Raw genomic sequence first — 21269 nt, forward strand, 5'->3', positions numbered from 1 at the left:
TGCTAAAAAATAAGATAAATAAAATAAAAGAAAAAGAAAAAGAGAGAAAAGATGCGTCATGGCAAATGGGTTTGGTTGGTTTGGTTTGGCAGCTTGAGATGGGCTCGTGGGGCAGTGTGTTTGTGTGTGTGTACTAAATAAGAGAGAATAAGGAGACGAGACGAAATTAAAGGCATGAGGAAAAAGGGTACTAACTGGTTCCAGAGGTGCATGCGCATGCAAATGCAAGGAGGCTTTCGACAAGCACTTTCATTAGAACATGATTGACCCTCACTGAGAGCAAAAACATGTCTTTTTGCAACAACGACTGGTCCCTGATCAAAGTTTATGCCGACAGTGCATCTTCTAATCTCCTACATGCAGATGTAATGAATCAGAAAATATTTAATTAAATCAGAAATCCATTGAATCAAATAAGAATTAGTTGAATCGTAAGGTTTGAGTTTCATTACTTGTGAAGTTCTGGGCAGAGTAACGTGCTATAGGATCTGCACAGTAGCTCAAGTGGAGCAAAAGAGAGAAGAAAAAAAGTTTTAGTAGTACAAGTGCCATTGTTTTATTCGTACATAGAATAATATTTGTTACCCCCATTATATAACAAATATGAAGTGGACTAATTAAGTGTGTGTGGTCCGAAAATAAATTAGCACGCATCTCAAAGTACAAATAATCCTGCCCGTCTGTCATCTCGAATCCTGACCAGCTGATAGTAAATCTGAGCCACATTGTATTGAGTCAGGTACCTGGGAGGACACAGATCCGTTTTTCTCGACCACTAATGAATTTTTGTTGAGAAAAATATCACGCGATCGACGGAGGCTCATGTGGAAATTTTGGGTTGACATATTAGAGATCAAGTCAAAGTTCTAGATTATTGAATTAATTGATTGTTGAACAGTGCTGCACAAAGTCAATGCTCTAGAATGTTTCTTTGCAGAACGCAATTTTATTAATACATGTGGGTACTGGGTTGAGGCGGAGGCATGTTCAAGCTATGGCAAATAAATATTCTGCTTTTCCAATGGAATAACAGGATTCTATTATTTCGATTCCAACCATTCAAATTTTTTAAGATTCGTGTATGAAAACAAAATTTATGTTAAGATTTGCATATGAAAAACGTTGAACGGTTGAGATCAGAATAACATAATCCTATATTATTCTATTGGAATAACAGCAGATTTATTTCCCTAGGGGTCAATTGACCCTCATTTATTTTCCAATTTTTTGTACTTGTACACAATTTTCTATATAGTTTCGAGTAAAATGTTATAGATACGGTAAAATTGACCTCCATTAGTAGCATACAAATTTTATATAATTGACCTTTATGGTTTAAAAGTCTGACTACCACGAATTCATATCACCTTAAGCCCTAAGTTTCCGGTGAATTAATTTTTTTCAATAAGGTAAAATAATTCTTAACAATGTCTGCACATATTAATTAAAGAATTGCTTCTTAAATGATGCCGAAATTTTTATTAATAGAAAATTAATTAAATAAATATTGATAATGAAGAACGAATCTGAGTTTTTTTGAGATATTGGGAAAACGTGATAGTGTATAACGTTATTTGGATATTATAGACTACCACGGCCTGATTAGCCGTAAATTAATTACCGCACTTAGTAATTAACTAAAAAAAAATTACTGGACGTGAGTAACAATCACGTCCAAGGCCCAATTTGAATTTTCATGTGGACAAATGCATTGGTTTCCCAAATTCTGTCTAGACATGATACTCTATCACGTCTAGTAAATTTTTTTTTTAGTTAATTAATAAGTGCGGTAATTAGTTTACGGCTAATCAGGCTGTGGTAGTCTATAATGTCCAGTGGATGTTATACACTATCACGTTTTCTCTATATCTCGAAAAAACTCAGATTCATTCTCCATTATCAATATTTATTTAATTAATTTTTTATTAATAAAAAATTCGGTAAATGATGAAGTGAACGTACATAACGAGATTTAAGAAATTATTCTGTCGGCATTTGAAAAGTTCGGCTAGGAATGCATATAAAAGTTTGGCTAGGAATTCAAAACCCAAGCCTTGAACCAAATTTTGGGCTTTTTCTACAGCTACTGGTTACTAATAGTTAAATCATCAATGCCAGCTCAGATATCGAAAAAAAAAATCTTCAAAATTAGTTTGCACTTTGCATTGTCGCCCTTATAATCTCTTTAATATTTTGAAGGCTAGCTAGTCGGTGAAATGTCTTCCAACATATTTCATAAAATAAAAGCAAAAATATTAAAGCGTTTTTAGTTAATTAGTGATGACATGTTTTTTGAAAAGGTCAGCTGGCAATTATTAACCCGTAATTATGATGCATTGAATTTAAAATATATATTGATAATCATTAATAAAATATATGGAAAGATCCGAATTTGGATATCTTTCGGGGTTAATAAGCACATCAATCCTCTATATATGCTATTTTTTTTTCATGGTGCCTTAATCCACTTCTTTATTTTTTTCACATTCGATCCATTTTCTGCAGTACTTTAAAAAATATATGGATTCAAATTTGGTATTAATTAAACAATGAGATTAACCATCTTTTATGGTTAAAAAAATAAATTTCAAATTGAAATAAAATTGAATCACACAATATGAACAACATTTCTGCAATTCAAACATTTTATGTAGGCTATTATAGCGGTATGATAATAAATATGAAAAATATTAACTGAATATATCAATGAATTTAAGCTAAAATTATCAGAGTGATTGAAGTTCCAATTATATTGAATGATTTTTTTTTTTTTATTTCTATACTTTATGTGTTGGTATTTTTCTTTGACAAACAAACCCCTAGGTTTTTTTAATTAAGATTTCAAACTTTAGCTTATAAGAAGAAAAAACATTACAAAAAGTAAAAGAAAAAGTATATATATAGATATGTCACTAGTATTATATAAAAGAAATAAGAAAAAAACCAAAATAGTGTTACAAGCATCCGTATGCCAAGTTGCAATTAGCTGGTGGGCCTCGGAGTTTCGTTCTCTTGGTACACTGCAGAGAGTAGGTTCAATGTCCATTGATCCACTTTAGGTTTGATGGACTCGAAGAATGTCCTATCAGCTTTAAGATTTGTGTGCTACGCTTTAATATTAGCACAGTCTCAGATCAGTTTTTGTATATACATATTTTAAAGCAAATCGGATAGTTACAAAGTCCATTAGACATAAAAGTAGATCTAATGGCCATTGGACCTACTCCTTTCTCCTCATGGTAGGTATAAGCATGTGTAAGATTGAAACTGTGAAATGAAAGGCCAAAATAGTACGATTCCAACACGCACCATTTAATTTACTTCCTGTAGCTTAGTACACCGAGTCTATGATCATAAGGAATGCAATTTGAATCTTGGTGCAATAATGAGAGTCGAAGAAGTAGTAGCAGCTCCGTCCTCCCTTCTCCTATCCGTCATGGTCCATTTGAGCAGTGCTTTTATTTAATGGATCTGGTCACTGCTTCAGATCGTTAGCTACTCTCTTGTCTCAACTTACCGGGTTTGAATGGGAGGCTGTGAATTCGCTCATCTCATATATATGTAATCTCTAGCTACTATCTATATATATAAATAAGGTACGTGTTTTTATGGCTGTTACTGATGACGAGATTGCAAAAAGATGTCTCCTTCCTCTTCTCTTCTTCTTCGTCTTCTTCTTCTTCTTCTTCTTCTTCTTCTTCTTCTTCTTCTTCTTCTTCTTCTTCTTCTTCCACCTCTCTGAGTGGTGACTGTCTTGGACCGGTTGATTCAGTTTCCGGTTCGATTTGATTCAGTGCCTTCTCGGCTGAGTGGTGACTGTCTCGGTCCGATTTGATTTAGTGCCTCTTGACTGCGCATTCCTCTGGGTGGCGGCATCGATTTTGGAAATAAGAAGACGTTTCATCCTCAAGAAAGAGCTCGAGAGGAGAATTACAAAACTAATTCATAGTTATTTTTTCACAATCCCTCGACTAATATATATATATATATATAGAGTACGGCTAACGCGCTTCCTCTAGCATATGGGCCGAAATGCTTCCGGTGGAAAATTGAAATTTCAAAATCCAAAAAGTCGATCTGAACCGTTCATCTTCTTCTCCATATTAATATCTGCTTGGAGACCAAATTTTACATTTTTCTGAAATTTTTTACTATTTATTAAGCCACTTTGAAAATTGTTGATCCAACGGTGGCTTACCAAACAGTAAAAATCAGAAGCTACCGTTGGATCAGCGATTTTCAAAATGGCTTAATAAATAGTAAACAATTTCAGAAAAATGTAAAATTTGGTCTCCAAGCAGATATTAATATGGAGAAGAAGATGAACGGTTCAGATCGACTTTTTGAATTTTGAAATTTCAAATTTCCACCGGAAGCATTTCGGCCCATATGCTAGAGGAAGCGCGTTAGCCGTACTCTATATATATATATATATATATATATATATATATATATATATATATATATATATATAGGGTCCGGCTAATTTGCTGCCGGCAGCATTTTAGCCGGAGGTGCTACTCCCTTTTTTTTATTTTTTGATGTCCAAATAACAAATCCAAACCATTAGATGTTTAATCTATATTATAATCTACTTGGAGACTAAATTTTATATTTTTTGGAATTTTTTTACTATTTATTATGCTGGTTTGAAAACCGTTGTTTTCAGTAAATTTCTGCAGCATTGAAATCAGCGGTTTTCAAACCAGCTTAATAAATAGTAAAAAAATTCCAAAAAATGTAAAATTTGGTCTCCAAGTAGATTATAATATAGATTAAATATCTAACAGTTTGGATTTGTTGTTTGGACATCAAAAAATAAAAAAAAGAGGAGCAGCACCTCCGGCTAAAATGCTGCCGGCAGCAAATTAGCCGGACCCTCTCTCTCTATATATATATATAATAACAAAAATAAGACAGTATTTGTGAGGGTAAAAAGTGACGTTTTGCGACGGAGTACCGTCATAAATGTGCTTTTTTGATTGACGACAGTACTTTTCGCGAGAAAGTACCTCATAAATATGCTTTTTCTATTCACAAAGTGACTTGCGCACGTATGGAATATTGACCACCTCAGAAACCAATTGCATGGGTCAAAGGATGCGGACATAGCGATCGAAATCACTACATATTTATTATGGCTTAGGTATATATATATCGCCGTCTGTGGGTGTAAGCAAGATGGATTTGCAAAACTTCATAATAGTGGACTCGCCACCTGCTAATCACATTACTGACGTACACAGGTACACTACAGCTTGCTCCAATTCAATGTGGCTGTAAACATCATCAGTAGAGGTGGATTCAGGATTTTGATTAGATGTACAAAATGCCGACAAGAGTAAAAATTAATTTAGTTTAAAATATTAAAAGTTGTAATAAATAATATTCTTTTACATATATATAATTAAAACAACAAATATAGTAATATCCAGCCAGGCCTGCAAACAAACCGAAGTAGGGTAAGTGACCTTAGACCAAGATCAGAAGTAGGGTCTTGTTTGGCACTAATAACCTCATGAGAGGGATTGGAGCCTAAATGAGACTAGATTTGTCTTGTTCTTTGTAAAGTTGAACAAATTAGAGAATTAGATGTCTTTTTAAAGTACTTGTTCATTTTTAATACTCTAAAATGTAAAAGTTGAACAAATTAGAGAATTAGATGTCTTCTTAAAGTACTTGTTCATTTTTAATACTCTAAAATGTAGAATTAAAGGTCAAGGCGAGTTATCAAATTACCTAAATAAAAGATGACCAAATTATCAAATTGAAGTCCTTGACCAAATTAATATATTACCAAAAATGATCAAAATATCAAATTAAAGTTCTTAAAGTCCTTGGTCAATTACCAAATTAATCCTAATTGGCTAATCGATCCCCACATCAGAAATAAAGAAAAAAACTAGAATTTGATCTGATATCTACCCTTCTATTTCAAATATCTTAAAGTTTAAAATAAGAAAAGGTGTGTCCCACATAATCCCATCCATAAATCCTCCCTTTTTTCGCTAAGTTATCCGCCATATCATTTTGGCTTCTTTGAACATGAACACAATTAAACAACTTATTTTCCTGCATCAATTGCCAAACTTCCAAAATTTTATCAAAAGCACGCCAGTCCGCATTCAATGGTGGTTGCCTACTTGAGCAAATTGTAACTAGCTCCAAGCAATCAGAGTGGAAAGAACATGCATCAATCCCCAAACCAGTAACAATCAGAACAGCCTCTTTAAGTGCCAAAGCTTCAATTTGCAAAGGGCAGCAGCCCTTAACAGCTTTTGATTTGTATAAAATCAATTCTTCTTTAAACCACACCACCACTCTAATTCCCCCGTTCCACCCGTCCATCCAAGACCCATCCGAGAAACAGACATAGTCGTTTTGAAACTCAGCCAAAGAGGCCGAGGGTTGTGCCCTACCCGTCATGGCACAGAACCTACGTGCTACTTGGTTCAGATTACATAAAGATTCACTCGCGATCAAATTTAGGTTGTGTTGCGTGGAGGCGATAAGAAAACAAAAGGAATCACGCACCGACCAGTTCAACGTGCTACTTGGTTCACCTAATTCAGCACAGTGACTGCGTTTTTCATTCTTCTTTGTTGGGGTGTCCTTTTATTTTATTTTACTGGGTTGCTAGATTTTTTCTTTTTCTTTTTGCTTGGTAGTAAACTAAATTCTTCCAGGTTATTGCACAAGAGATAAGAATGGAGTACAGAAGTTGGTTTCCGGTTCAGGGGGCGCTACAATGATGTAGACCTAAAATATGAGATAATTAAATATCTCATAATTGTCGTATTAATCTTTATTGTCTTTTTTCTTCTTTTCTTTACTTACTTTAAAAAAAAAAAAACTTTTTTACTTTTATGTCATCTCCCTTTTTTAAAATTGACACTACTTGTATCCCGATTAATGGAATCCGGAGGCTAGACCTCCTCATTTCTCTCAAAAAAAAACTAAATTCAGGAGTAAGTCTTATTCTCAATCAGAAATAGGCACAAATGTAAAATACTATTGAGCCTAATTATTTTCTTTTTCAGAATTCAGGAGTAGACACTTGCCAATTAATCATTGTGCCTTTTGGATCCACCCTTGATCACTAGCGCAAATTATTTTCAGAGCTTCTAATATTTCCATTTTTTTTAGTTAGCAGTTAAAAAAAATAAAAATTTACATAGGTAAAAATTCCCAAGTTAGCCGGAAGACAGACATATCGTCTGCGCTATGCAACTCCTGAGGGATGGAACAATTAGTATTAGAGATAAAAATTTAAAGTTGACAACACATTGATAAAAGTTCCAGCGTTAGTAGGAAGACAACATTGTTTACATAGCCTTTAAGAGGGACACGCAGACAATGTGTGTTCGCAAACCGGCCAACATTGGAATTTTTACCAATGTGTCGCTAACATTGAAATTTATTTATTTGTTTAGGAAAAAAATTCTGGTATGCCCATACAAACCTATAAAATAATCAATTTCCCTCAAAAATCAACATAATATCCAATATCCCCACAAACAATTTATTTTCTCTCTTTTATTCCATTCTATTTAATTATTTTTATTTTTTATTTAATTATTTTAAAAATTAAATTGCCCATTATACATTTTAACTTAAAGAGAGATGTACGTGCATTAATTCTTGTTTCATCGTCCTCTTACCTCTCTTTTTCTGTTTTTTTTTTAAATCTTCGCATAAGCTGCAAAATCATGAAAGGAAACCAAATTCTCGACTTTTGAATGACCAACAGTCCTATTATATTTTTTCTAACCAACCGTGCACCTCCCCTTTGCCTCTCTCTCTCACATTCAAACTAGATCTATCTTAAGTTTCTAATAAAAATTTAGCCTAATTTTACCATTACCTTGTGAAATTGGTTACGCTAAAATTTAAAACTTTGGGAGGCATCAATTTACTCTTTACATTCCTAATCTATTCATAGTATATATGCCAAAGAGAGAATCCGCATCCCCACCTAAGGGTAGAATTATTAAAGTCCGTTCGTTCTTTAATTAACTTGGCACAAATCTCAAAGCGGACCCCTTTATATAACTATATAACAGCATTGTTTTTCTTTTGACCCAGCTGGAAATAAATCTGAGCTGTTCCTTATGTTTTGCATGATGCAATACCTGAGGGGATATTATAAAAACACACCTCTATTCTGATTTCTTTGTTTTTTTTCATAATGTGATTTAAAACATTAGTTTATTAACCGGATTTTTGCAAGTTATACAAGAAATTAAGAAATTAAATTATTTCACTTTGACAAGTCCAATCATTAAAAACCATCATCAACTTCATGCTTAAGAAAAATGGTATACTTTGTGATTCAAGGGACAGTGTATACCATTGAGTCCCGTTGCCATTACTATTGCAAGGATCGATCCTTCCTACGCTTCCTACGCTTGCTGATACCATTTAGTTTTGTTGCCATTACTGAAAATTATAGTAGTGATGATAAGGGGATAACGAAACAAGAAGAATTAATTAATACACATCTTCCTTTAATTCTAAAGAGTATATTGGACAATTTAATTTTTGATATAATTAGATAATAGATATAACAAAAAAAAAGTTAATTTTTTGTAGAGATATTAAATATTATGGTGATTTTATGGAGAAATGGGTTATTTTAAAAGTTTGCATCGACACACTGGAAAATTTTCTCCTTTTCTAAATACTAACTAAAAAATTTCGGCTAATTATTGGTGTAACAACTTTTATCGCATATTATATTAAAATAAAAACCTTATATTTTTAATGGATAGCAATTCAAGAAACATTGTCAATTACCAGCAATACATACATACACACAACACACATACACACATACACACATACACACAACACACAACACACAACACACATACAAACATACATACAGTGGACCATCAAAGATCTTCACTATAAAGCAACCCTTTTATTATAATTACTAGACAAAACTAGATTGAACAGCAGACAAATTAGCACTAATGAGGAGGCAGTATAGCCTTAGTGTATAATTTGTCTACCCCAGAATTTTTAGCGTTGGCATCAAGAGGAAAGTAGAATGGATATATTTCGTATCGCACCATGCAACTACTATACAGCACCTGGCACCCTTGCCTATGCGAGCAATAAATCGGGAAGTACTGGAGGGTTGACGATAGGCACTGAGCACAATCCAATGGTTGGAGATCCCTTGTGCACTGCGCCAGAGCGTAGATGTCCATGTATTCTGTGAAATTGGTTTTTTTACGTCCCAAACTGCCTCTGCCGGCGTAAACTGCATGTGATTTTGCTTTGTTCACCAGCTTGATGACAGCATTGTCAAATGCATTAGGATCTGTGGCGTTTTGGAGATTGTATAGAATGGTGACGAAGTCGGTATCGGACTGCCCTACAAAGTTAACGTTATCGTAACGCATGAAGCAGTAGTCATACCACAGCCTTGCATCGGCTTGGTTCGGGCATGCCTGTATTTTAATTACCGTCAACACAATTAATCATATTCACTTGTATTAAAAATTAAACTTCTTAGATAAGTTTGTAAAGAAACAAACCACGGGTAACTGCTGAGCAGCGCTAGCAAGGCAAGCCGAGCAGTCACTTGCACTGACATCACCTCTGCATTGTGCAAGACCGTAAATTGTGTCGTTTCCATTGCCAAAGGAAGTGACTGCGAAGCCGCCACCAGAGGCACGGGTTGTTAGGTCTGATATCACTGTGTTTATGTTGATTTGAGTTTGATTACTTGTGTCGTTCTGGGCACAGTAATGTGCTATAGGATCTGCACAGTAGCTCAAGGGGAGCAAAAGAGAGAAGAAAAATAGTTTTAGTACAAGTGCCATTGTTTCCTGTCTTGCGAAGTGTATGTTTTGTTTCTTCATTATATAACAAATATGAAGTGGACTAATTAAGTGGTGAGCAAGGTATACTGTAGCATTGCTTTTTTTTTCTTGACCACTAGTATAATTAATTTAGTTGAGAACAATATCACGTGAGGGAGGAACAGAAAAATTTCGGTACGGGTCGGATGTATGACATTTTTATATATACCTATGTTCATTTTAAATTAATTTTACTCATATATACTCTATCTTTATTTATCAAATATTAACTTACTCATAACCTACTTTTATCCATTAAGATAACGAATAACGAAATAAATAACAAAATTTAAAGAATAAATTGATAGTATATAGTTTAATCCAAAAATATAACAAATAACTATATACATCAAGTACTTAATATCACATAATAATAATATTAAAAATTATAATTTTTACATCCCATTAATATTTTTTATCCCATTATTTTTAAATTTAGAAATTATTAACTAAATGAAATGATAAAGTATTGTATAAATAATTTTTTTCATAACTTATTAATTAAAAAGCTATATAAAATGTTAGATAAATTAATTTTATCGTAAATTACTAAATAAAAAAATTGAAATGTAATATAAATCAATCTATTTATAATAATATAATAATATAGTTAAATGTATAATTGAAAAAAAAATATCATATATAATTTTATATTTATTAATTACCTAAGGATACATAATAGCTCTTAATTAGTTACACATATTCTTACCCACTAAGCTAACTAAATATATTTCTTACCCGTATTCATATCCGATAAGCTAATGAGAAAAAATCTTATCCATGCTCGCCTTATCAAATACAGTTAGAGCCGAGTAAACGGTTATAAAGATATCGTTGACACCCCTAGTTAGGGGCGGATCGATGTAGCTTGTTACAGACCCTCGAAATCCAAAATTAATGTACACAAATTAGATTCTGGGCCTCTACCCTATCCTGAATAATGATTCTATCATACCCTTTACCTGTGATGTGAGTCCAACAATCTAATATATTTTAAATAGTCTAACAAATTAAATAGATAATTCAACAATCCAATATATTTTAGATAGCTCAACAATTTAAAGCATAATCCAACCCCAACAAGTTAAATAGATAGCCTTGATGCTTATTATGTTTTATCTAATATTCAATTATCTAATGGGTTTAAACCTGATTAGCTATTTAAATCTGATTTAATAATTTCTTACTCTACTCTTGTAAAAATTCTGCATTCGCCCTGCCTTAATCATAGTTAATTCTTAAATATTGATTTAGTTGATCGTTGAACAGTTCTCCATGACAAAGTCAATGCTCAAGAATATTTCTTTGCAGAACGTAATTTTATTAATACGTGGATATGCACGAATTCATATCACCTATATGCCCTGTGGACTGTGGTACCGGTGAATTTGATTCGTTCGTCGTATATTGATACGAATGTTAAAGGATATATTATTGTGTTACAGATTGGAACGAAATTAGTCTAGATTCTAATCGGACGGTTCGGATTTAAACTTAACTAAAGAAGCTTCTTCCTGATTAGTTCTTAAATGATGATGTGTTTTATACATGTAGTGAGATTTGAAAGAGTTAATTATGCTGTCGGCCTCTGAAATGTTTGGCTAGAAATAATTAGAAATGTATATATAGAAACATGCGGCATGCAGAGTGGGAAAAATGGCACGGTGGAGTTGATTCTGTCACAAAATGGCACGATACGTGTACGTGTCGGTTACGTGCCGTGACTCGTATGTTCCGTGCTGTGGCTATTCGCGTATAGTGATTATATTTGAAAATTTGGCACGGCACGTCACACAAAAGATCTGATCACAGCACGGCACGACACATGATCATGCAAGTCACGTGTAATTAGAATCGTTAGATCTTGATCAAATGATGAATCTTCAATAAACTAGCTTAAACTATAATCAAATGATCACGCAAGTCACATTTGATCAGGACACGTTTGGGTACAACGTGACTCACGTAATGTAATCATTTGGATGTCGTGACCATCTCTTGATATTTTAATCACGATACGACCTACACATCACGACACATAAAAAATTAATTTACTCACAATATATTAATTATAGCAAGACATAATACGGCACATTTTTTCTACTCTTCATGCGGCGTACGTATAATTATTTAACCAATTCAAAACCAAGTGTTAAACAAATTTTGGACTTATTCTCCAGCTACTGCCTATTGGCTACTAGTCGCTCAGTGCCCGGCCGACGGCCATTCAGATATCGAAGAAAATATCTTGAAAATTAGTTTGCACTTTGCTCAGTGCCCGGCCGACGGCCATTCAGATATTGAAGAAAATATCTTATCTCTTTAATATTAGTGAACACTACCCAGTGAAATGTCTACCAATTTTTTTTAAAAAAATTAAAGAAAAAAGATTAAAGAGTTTTTAGTTAATAATGACATCCTTATGAAAAGCCAATTGGCATTTATATCAAATGAGAATTGCATAATAATGGTGCTTTGCATTTACCATATTAATGAGAGCAATCAACCCTGCTATGTCGTGCAGATGCATATACATCATACATCCATTTTCCATGGTGCATTGTTCACTTGTTAATTTAAATTTTTTTGCATTCTCTCCATTTTTCTCCAGTACTCAAATAAGATATGGATCCAATTTTGGTACAAATTAAACAATGAAGTTAACCATCTTTTATATGGTTGACAAAATAAATTTCAAATTGAATCACACTATATGAACACCATTTCTACAATTCATCAAACAATTTATTTATGCCATCAGTGATGATAATATGACAAATATTAACGAATATATATATATATATATATATATCACAAAATGAATGTAAGCTAAAATTATCTGAGTGATTAAAGTTCCAATTGAACGACGATGTTTTTTTTTCTACGCTTTATGTACGCGTACGTGTTGGTATTTGTTTGGCCGGCTAAAGTAAATTAAATGGACTCTTCTTGTTTTCCAATCGGGATGGTATTTATTTTTTTTCCCCACATGCATACATATGCATGTGCACGACAAGAAGAGTCCATTTACTTTAGCCCAATTAAATACACGACATAAAGCGTAAATGCAAAGCACCATTATTATGTAATCATTCGGATGCATATATAATAATGGTAAATGCAAAGCACCATTAAATACACGACATAAAAGTAATTAATTGCCGTGCAGATGCATATATAAGATTAAAACACCATTATTATGCATAATAATACACGACAAAAAGATTCAATACACGACAATTGCATAATAATGGTGCATGCATGTGGGGAAAAAATAAATACCATCCCGATTGGAAAACAAGAAGAGTCCATTTACTTAATTTAGCCCAAACAAATATCAATGTCGGCATACAATATTTCTCGGGAATGCTGTCACATTCTTGTTGTGTATATGCTTGTGAACATGCAAGGAGGGGAATTAGAAAATGACTTGAGCTCATATGGATTGACCACCTCGATCAGAAACCAACTGCATTGCATGGGTCAAAGGATGCGGACATGCATAGCGAATAACACTATATATTTATTATGCCTTAGGTATATATCATCGTCTGTGTGTAGTCGAGCAAGATGGATTTGCAAAACTGGTATGTTTGGATGCACTAGGGAATAGTTAGAATAGCTACTGTTGAGAATAGTAGATTAATAATAGCTAGAATAGCTACTATTTAAGAATAGTGCTAACTCAAAGCTATTCGGAATATTATTTGGATTGAACATTTAGAATAACGAGAACAACGATTGAACATTTGAGAGAGTACGTTTGCTATTCCATGTTTTTGTAGGAATAGCGAGAACAGCGAGAACAGCGAGAACAGCGCTATTCTCGCTGTTCCTGAGTATATTTGAATGAATCAGAACAGCACTATTCTCGCTACATCCAAACATATAGTTAGTGGACTTGCCACTTGCTAGTCACATTATTTAATGCTGTTTCCTCAAATACAAAGTGGGTGTAAGCATCGATCACCAACCAAATTATGTATTTTTTTTTTCTTATTTGGCTGTTTCTATTTTTTTTTTTTCCTTATTTGGCTGTTTCTATTTTTTTTTTATGATATATTTAGTAATACGAGACAGTAGAGAAAATGAGATAAATATATTTCTTGTATTGATTTGTTTGTACAGTGGACATTATATAGCCAAAGGAAGAAAAAGGGCTGTTGGAAAATAAACGGTAACTTTCTATAAAAGGAAAAATGTTGAGTAACTTTATAATATACCAATTTAGTTGCTCCCTTTATTTTCTTAACTTAGCCTATGATGAACTATACCCAAAGATGGTCCTCTGAGGCTAATATGAGTCTCTAATCCTATTTATTTTTAACATTTTAATAATACATAATTAGTCCTGTTTCATTAAGCTGCAACTTAAGTTGCAAAAGCGAGTACCCTTGTTTGTTGACCACACCCTTATATATATATGTATAAGAGGATGATACAACATTCCCTCCCATATCAGAATTATGTCAGACCCCATGCACATACGTACTGTCTAATTAACACCGCAAAATAATTAAGTCAGACCTATAATTAAGCTGTTACACTAGCAAAAGATCATTCGTTCACTATTTGTTAGAGGTCATATTTTCAGAACATTAACTATTACTACGTACTATAAAACTGCTCCTATATATTCCTTCAAATCGAGTTTCATCGCTCTCCCCCCTGGAATAGCACCAATTGGGTGTCACGTGGATTCCATACCCCTAAGGGGGCGTTTGGTTGGCGCTATAGGTCATTCCAGGGAATAGAAGGATTCCATAGAATGTAATGCCAGGGAATGTCATTCCAAGGCATGTGTCATTTCCATGTTTGGTTCGCATATGACTATTGCTTCAACATTCCTTGGAATGAGTCATTCCCATGTTTGGTTCGCGCATCTATTCCAATGACTATAGACATAACTTCACTATTTATTAATTATTAACTAAATAACGTTAAGTTACCAAATTTTTTATGTATTGTTTAAAGATAAATTATAAATTAAATAAAATATATTTGAGATGGCATGCCTGTCACATTAACTATGTTTGTCTTTTTAGACTACCTATTGTATGTTCTATATTTCTACAGCATTATAATGGTTTGACAATTATTTACACATATTTTTCTGGCAACTCTCTTTTCAAGTTTACATGGGCTGTTATACTGGTACTTTTTCTGACAAGCTGTGAGATAAATATTTCGGACAAAACCTGAGTTTTTTTTTGCGTTTCCGGACTGAAATGGCAAAATTTTGACAAACATGGACAATTAAATATAGAAAAAAAATATATATTGTAATTGAACTTCTGATACTGAATAAGAAGTGAACTAAGATATTCATATACAAGGAACAATATAAAATCCTCTAGTACAGCCGTACCAATAACAAAGATGATGGTGGTCCGTTGATATGTATCAAAATTGAAAAACTGTATGTTATTAGTTACAAAAATGATTATGACTTTTTGAAGTCCCTCAAATGAAGCAATGAACTATGAACAAGACAACAATATTAACACACATAAAGAATACACGTATATGAACATCGATGTTCTTGTTTCGTGCAGTAGAGTTGCCAAGTCATTGTAGTAGCCATTGGGGCAGTTGAATTGCTTGAAGTTGCCTGATCGTTTATGTGGTAAGTGACCATAACATCACTTACATCAAACAGTATCAAGCCTCCTGCTCCAAAGAGATCACACTCGCCAGAATTGCACAGCTCTATAAATCCCCTCAAAACCACCACTGCCAAAGTACTATCAGTTTTTCAAAAACATAAACATGAACTCATGAACTGTAAATAAGAATATTTCAGGAAAATCAAAATCAAAAGGTATTTGGCAGAACAAGCACAAGAAAACAAGATAGTCTTAATAAAGAAAAGTCTCAAGTTAAAAAGAAATCCTTAAAATAATAAATTTGGTGTAAAGCCAACTTCATTGTTGTCACTGGCACAAGGAACCAAACGAAATTGCTATTTACCTGAGCACTGATATTCCCAAATCCATCAAAAGGCAGATTACTAGCCGGTTGCATACCAATATTAGAGATGCTATTGGCTGTTAGTAAACTGTTAAGTGGGCCCGCTTGAGGCTGATTCGGCTGTTAGTAAACTGTTAAGTGGGCCCTCTATCTGAATTTTAAACCGGTATATCAGTATGACAGTAGCCAAAACAAGCATGCTCTTTTTCTAGAATCTCTTTGTACAGTACGTACCAGTATCAACCCAAACCAAACCAAGTGAATTTACACTGGTACCCCTGGTCACAGTACTACTGCATCGGTCTCCATGATCAGACCCAACCTAAACCTTTCCCCTGCCATTTTTCGTACACTGTACCACTCTGATTTTCTAATTTTGAGGAGAGATAGAAAGTAGACCTGTTTGGAGTTCTAATTTATTCAATTTGAAAGCATGTTACTAACTTTTGAGATAACAATTACAAGGGTTGAGGCAAACTCAGGACCGAGTTGGCATGTTATGCAAGATACAAGCAGAGAGAAACAAAAGCATGTAAGGTTTCTGTGGTGGCAATATTTGCATAGATGAATAAGTGCATTTATGTGTAGAAGACAAACTATACATGTACAAGTAACTTGTTTCTTGAACGAAATAAAATGTCCTCAAACTGGTACAGGGATCATACCAGTACTGAAACCTGGTACTGCAACTCCTCTATGGCAATATCATATCCTCTCAAAAAATAAGTTCTAAGAAAAATATAACTGAGATACCAACCCTTGAAATGGAGTTTTCAATTTCATCCTTGCCACCAACACGAATCAATACAGGTCCCAATTTGAGAAAATTATTACTGACAGAGGAGGGACTGGGTAGATCGGCGATGGATTGAGGCGGACGGAGGCGGTGAAGAGGAAAGGCGGAGATGACGTCGGACTGGTGGCGACGTGGCTGAAATAGAGTGGAGAAAGGAGAGAAGGCGCAGGAGATCGACGCCATTGACGAGCTTGGGATGCATCCAGGTCTCGGAGAGAGACTGAGAAGGAGAAGAGGAAAAGAGTTTCACCGAAAGAAAAGAAAAAATCGCGCGTTGGGCTGTATGTCCATCGAGCGGGCATCGAAGAATTCCGCGTTTTTTTCGGCTGTCGCGATAGCCACAAATCAGGTCATCGGCATAGCCAGGAATCACCGATTCCCATGGTTATTTCCTCGTTGATTTTGCCAAACACGGACATCGCTTTCCAAGGAATTAGAATGCCAAGGAATCCCCGTCTAAAAGTACGAACCAAACGGCCCCTAAAGGAATTGCATCTATTGCTTCTGGCATCCACTCTGTTGTGGCCTCCCTCAACCTTCTTTGTAGTATGCCCTAACAGTAAAAACCTCTGATGGTTCCCATCTAGATTTTATCTTGGATGTGTGTATAAGAAATTGTGTTGATAATGTGCAGTATCTCAGTCCATTCAAAATGTAATTTGCCAACCAGATTTCTTCTAAAATGAATAGCCCTCCTTTGTGTATTCATAACTTCTTGTACCTTAAGTGGAGTAACGCAGACAGCAAAAAGGTGTGGGTAAACAGTAGCTAAGGTGCAGTCTCTTGATATCAAAGATCTGTCCAGAATTTCACCTGGGAATTTTACCGAGGAAGATAAGAGATGCAACTTTTACCTAGAGATTCTAACGTACTGACTTCTTTCCAAAAAGGAGATGAGCTAATATGCCTATTATTAGTATAGTACTTATGTATTACTAATGTTTTCCAATGGCCATTATATAAGAGATTCTTAATTAAACATCCACCACCACTACTACAGTAGTGATGTATTTAATATTTATTTGTCTTAGATCACAAACATCTAAATCTTCAAATTCTTTACCTGGAGGCATGAGGATTTTCAATTTAGCAATGCATATTTTTTTCTACTTTTATCCGTGCCCTGACACAAAATCTATATCTAATTGAGAAACAACTTTTGGTCTAGTAGCAAATATAATACTCTAGCTATGGAAAGTTGCAGGTTTGAAACCCGAATAAGAGATGATATAAAAAACAGTTTGATGGCTTGACCTCCCACACACAGAAAGCATTCAGGCTTCTAATATTGCCTCAATTTTATCTAATAAAAATCTGTATCTAATTTTATCAATTTTAGCTATTACGTTATAAGGAATTTAATATATTGATAGAATGTTTCATAGCAGATAATACCAAAGTTAATAGAGTGGGCCTGCCTCCAATTGATAATAATTTGATAATAATTGACCTTTTTTAATTTTGCAGCTTTTTTTTTTCTCAATTTTATCAATCAAGAAGCTCTAATCCACTATCTTAACCTTTTGGTATGGACATGGGAGACCAAGATGCATGCTTAACTGGGAATTCAACTACGTTACAAAATATTTGCTAATTCTGGACCTAAAGTTCTGCTGCTTGGATATATTATTGTTTTAACATGGTTGGTTTTTATTCCTAATAATGCCTCAAATGCCATCATGGTTAGGGGTGTCAATGGGTACGATACGGGTAGGGAGGAACCATTTTCATACTCATACTCTTTAAGAATTGACCTTACCCATACTCTACCCATACCCGTTAAGAATTTCCTTATTTATCCTACCCTACCCATACCCGTTAAGATTAGCGAGTAACGAAACGGTAGTGGGCAATTATTTTTACAAATAAACCTATCAAAACTTATCATGTCATACATATGCAATCACAATTACTAATATAAAATTAAAATATAAATATGCAATTAATTCTAAGTAATAGTTTTTTATTAAGCAAAAAAATAAAATCACAAATATCTCTTCTAACAAATTCAATTCCTTAATTAAATAATAAATTAACATTCAAATAAAAAAATAAAATATTTACCATAATATTCTTCTTATGATATAATTTAATTTATATAATTACCCATTACCCAACGAGTACGAAATAACCTTTACCCGTACCCATACCCATTTATCTAACAAAAAGAAATCCTTACCCATACTCATATCCAATAAGTTAATGAAAAAAAATCTTACCCATACCCGTCTTATCGAATACGATACGGATAGAGTAAACGGGTGTCATTCATACCCCTAATCATGGTCGTGATTTTTACATTTGTAGGATTTGTTTCTAAATATATATATGATGGTGTCATCGATCATCAAAGTAACAGTTAATTATATACAATTGGACCATAAAACATGTTATACGTACACTGATTTTATCTATGTTTGTTGAATAATCTACACAATGTATCAGGAGATAGAATCAATATTCTAAATAGCACGCTATAACGTTTTTGGACCATAAAAACTATAGTGGTATTAACCGTTTTTGACATTATAGCATGTTTTATTGTTTTTCTAGCATTTCCGCGATAATCGCTATTTAGAACCATAACTAGAATGAATAAAAAAAGGATAAATGATCTTCTGGTCTCACCTCTCTTGAATATGTGGGTGAGATCTTCATTAATATTTAGACAAGACTAAGAGATAATAAGCCTCTCTTTCACCTATTGGAACCATTTTATCCAAATTCCCTACTTTGCAAAATTTCTAAGAGTAGTTTCAGTGAATTTTGTCATAAATATTTTAAAAATTCACTTTTACTACTACTTGTTGTCTTTCTTGTTTGCAATGTAGCATTTGCTAACTAATAATAACATTATCTAATATGAATATATTGTTAGTTTTTATTTTATTATGTGGCATATGTTATTATTGTGCACCAATTTCATTTACAGAATTAATGAAAAGGCATCTCAATTTTGAATAAAAAAAATTCATATTGCTATTTATAAATTATACTGGTCCCAAATGTTGCCTCAGAATTATTAAATATTTCTTCTCTTATTTGGACGTATCCCATCCTGAAAAACTGTGTTCATAAAAATTAAATAGAGAAGTAAAAGAAAAACTCCTAAGGTTTCCATCATCACGTCTGAGGAAAATCATTGATGATCAGTATTTACTCTTCCGCATTACGATTTTGTCAATCCAAAATTGTAAGATTTAAATTACATTTGTTATTTTATTTTGGATTTATGGATTCTGGATTGTTCGTGTTCTAATGGCAAAATACGTTACGATTTTATTAAGTCTATCACTTTGTATCAAAGCAATCGTAAATTCATATAAGATGCAATAATTTTAACGAAATTGATTTTCAGTGATTCGTATAAAAGCTGTATAGATTTACTTTATTTTTTTATGTATAAATATTTTCTTATAATTTTGGACAAAAATTTTTAATGAAGAATTTTTATTCTCTGTTATATATGCACAAAGATATTGATTACTGTATTTTTATTAGAGATACAATGTTTGAGGCTTTTAGTAACCAAAATACATCATGTCATAGATCTCATGTGCTCTCCTTTTTAGATGTGTTGGATCCTATACAACTTAGTTTGGATGAAATTTTGGTTGATATCAATAAATTTTGGCTGATTTTATTAAGTATATCATATTTTCTTCATGAAAGCATATTGGCTGATATCAATAAATGTATTCATTACTAGTTATAGTCTATTTGTTATTATCTTAGAGAGAAAATTTAAAACTACAATTTCACTGAACTAATTGGCCTAAATTTGTTGATTTGTTTGGCATCTCTTTCCTTGGGTATTAAATTAATAATGGATCTATAATGCTTGTCTAAACTAAGTCTTAGAGCATGAAATTGAGAACATTGATAAAATCATACTTAATTCAATCCCAAGAAATTGATAAAATTTAAAAGTAAAACCATATAGACCTGATACCTATTTCGTTCATATATATGCAGATAGAACTGCTTTGATCTCATCTTCTGAATTTTTTTTTTTTTTCTAATTTTACCCTTTCCTCCTCTAATTAACATTTGTTCCTCTGGTTTCAACAACCCTGGTTCTATATTGGCATATTTGATCACTGATTCTTTTATTGAGGATTTGTAATATGAAACAGTATGTGACTTAATCTCAGTCAGAGTTGCACTTATTTGATCATTAATATCTAAAGACATGATTATGTTGTTTTTCTTCGTAGCCAAATTATGTTATGAGCTTCTAATAATTGATGTAACAAATTTTGTCACATACGATATTAAAATAAGACCACTTAATTAGTTCAAGACTTCAAGTATATCATGAAACATTTTTTGGAATTTTTTTACTATTTATTAAGCCACTTTGAAAATCGCCGATCCAACGGTGGCTTCTGATTTTACTGTTCCAAACAGCCACTGTTGGATCAGCGATTTTCAAAGTGGCTTAATAAATAGTAAAAAAATTTCAAAAAATGTAAAATTTGGTCTCCAAGCAGATTTTAATATGTAGAACACATCTAACAGTTTAGATTTATCATTTGGACTTTAAAAATCAGAAACTGACTCGGTTGCACGGGAGGGTTGGTGCAAACGTTTTGATATTAGCCTATCTCTCTCTCTATCTCTCTCTCTCT

The 21269-nt window shown here is 33.3% G+C and overlaps 2 protein-coding genes across 3 annotated transcripts in view; both read right to left on the minus strand.

The window, feature by feature from the left end:
* The window catches only part of LOC144573209 (cysteine-rich repeat secretory protein 55-like), a 55753-nt gene that overhangs the window by 13651 nt on the left and 20833 nt on the right, over positions 1 to 21269 (minus strand). Inside the window, exon 3 of one of the 2 annotated variants that reach the window (XM_078322924.1) lies at positions 8850 to 8937. The exons of the other annotated variant lie outside the window; for it this stretch is intronic. The gene's annotated coding sequence lies outside the window, so the exon portion shown is untranslated. Of the gene's footprint in view, positions 1 to 8849; positions 8938 to 21269 lie in introns of those variants that run through there. 2 annotated transcript variants of the gene reach the window in all.
* LOC144573211 (cysteine-rich repeat secretory protein 55-like) lies at positions 8860 to 9856 on the minus strand. Its single transcript, XM_078322926.1, has 2 exons — positions 9546 to 9856; positions 8860 to 9458 (listed from the first exon to the last, which is right to left on the minus strand). Exons 1-2 carry the CDS (start codon positions 9831 to 9833, stop codon positions 8973 to 8975), a joined length of 774 nt encoding a protein of 257 aa, XP_078179052.1. The 5' UTR covers positions 9834 to 9856; the 3' UTR covers positions 8860 to 8972.

This window comes from Carex rostrata, chromosome 21 (genome assembly GCF_964058835.1).
Source record: "Carex rostrata chromosome 21, lpCarRost1.2, whole genome shotgun sequence".
Lineage (NCBI taxonomy): Eukaryota > Viridiplantae > Streptophyta > Magnoliopsida > Poales > Cyperaceae > Carex > Carex rostrata.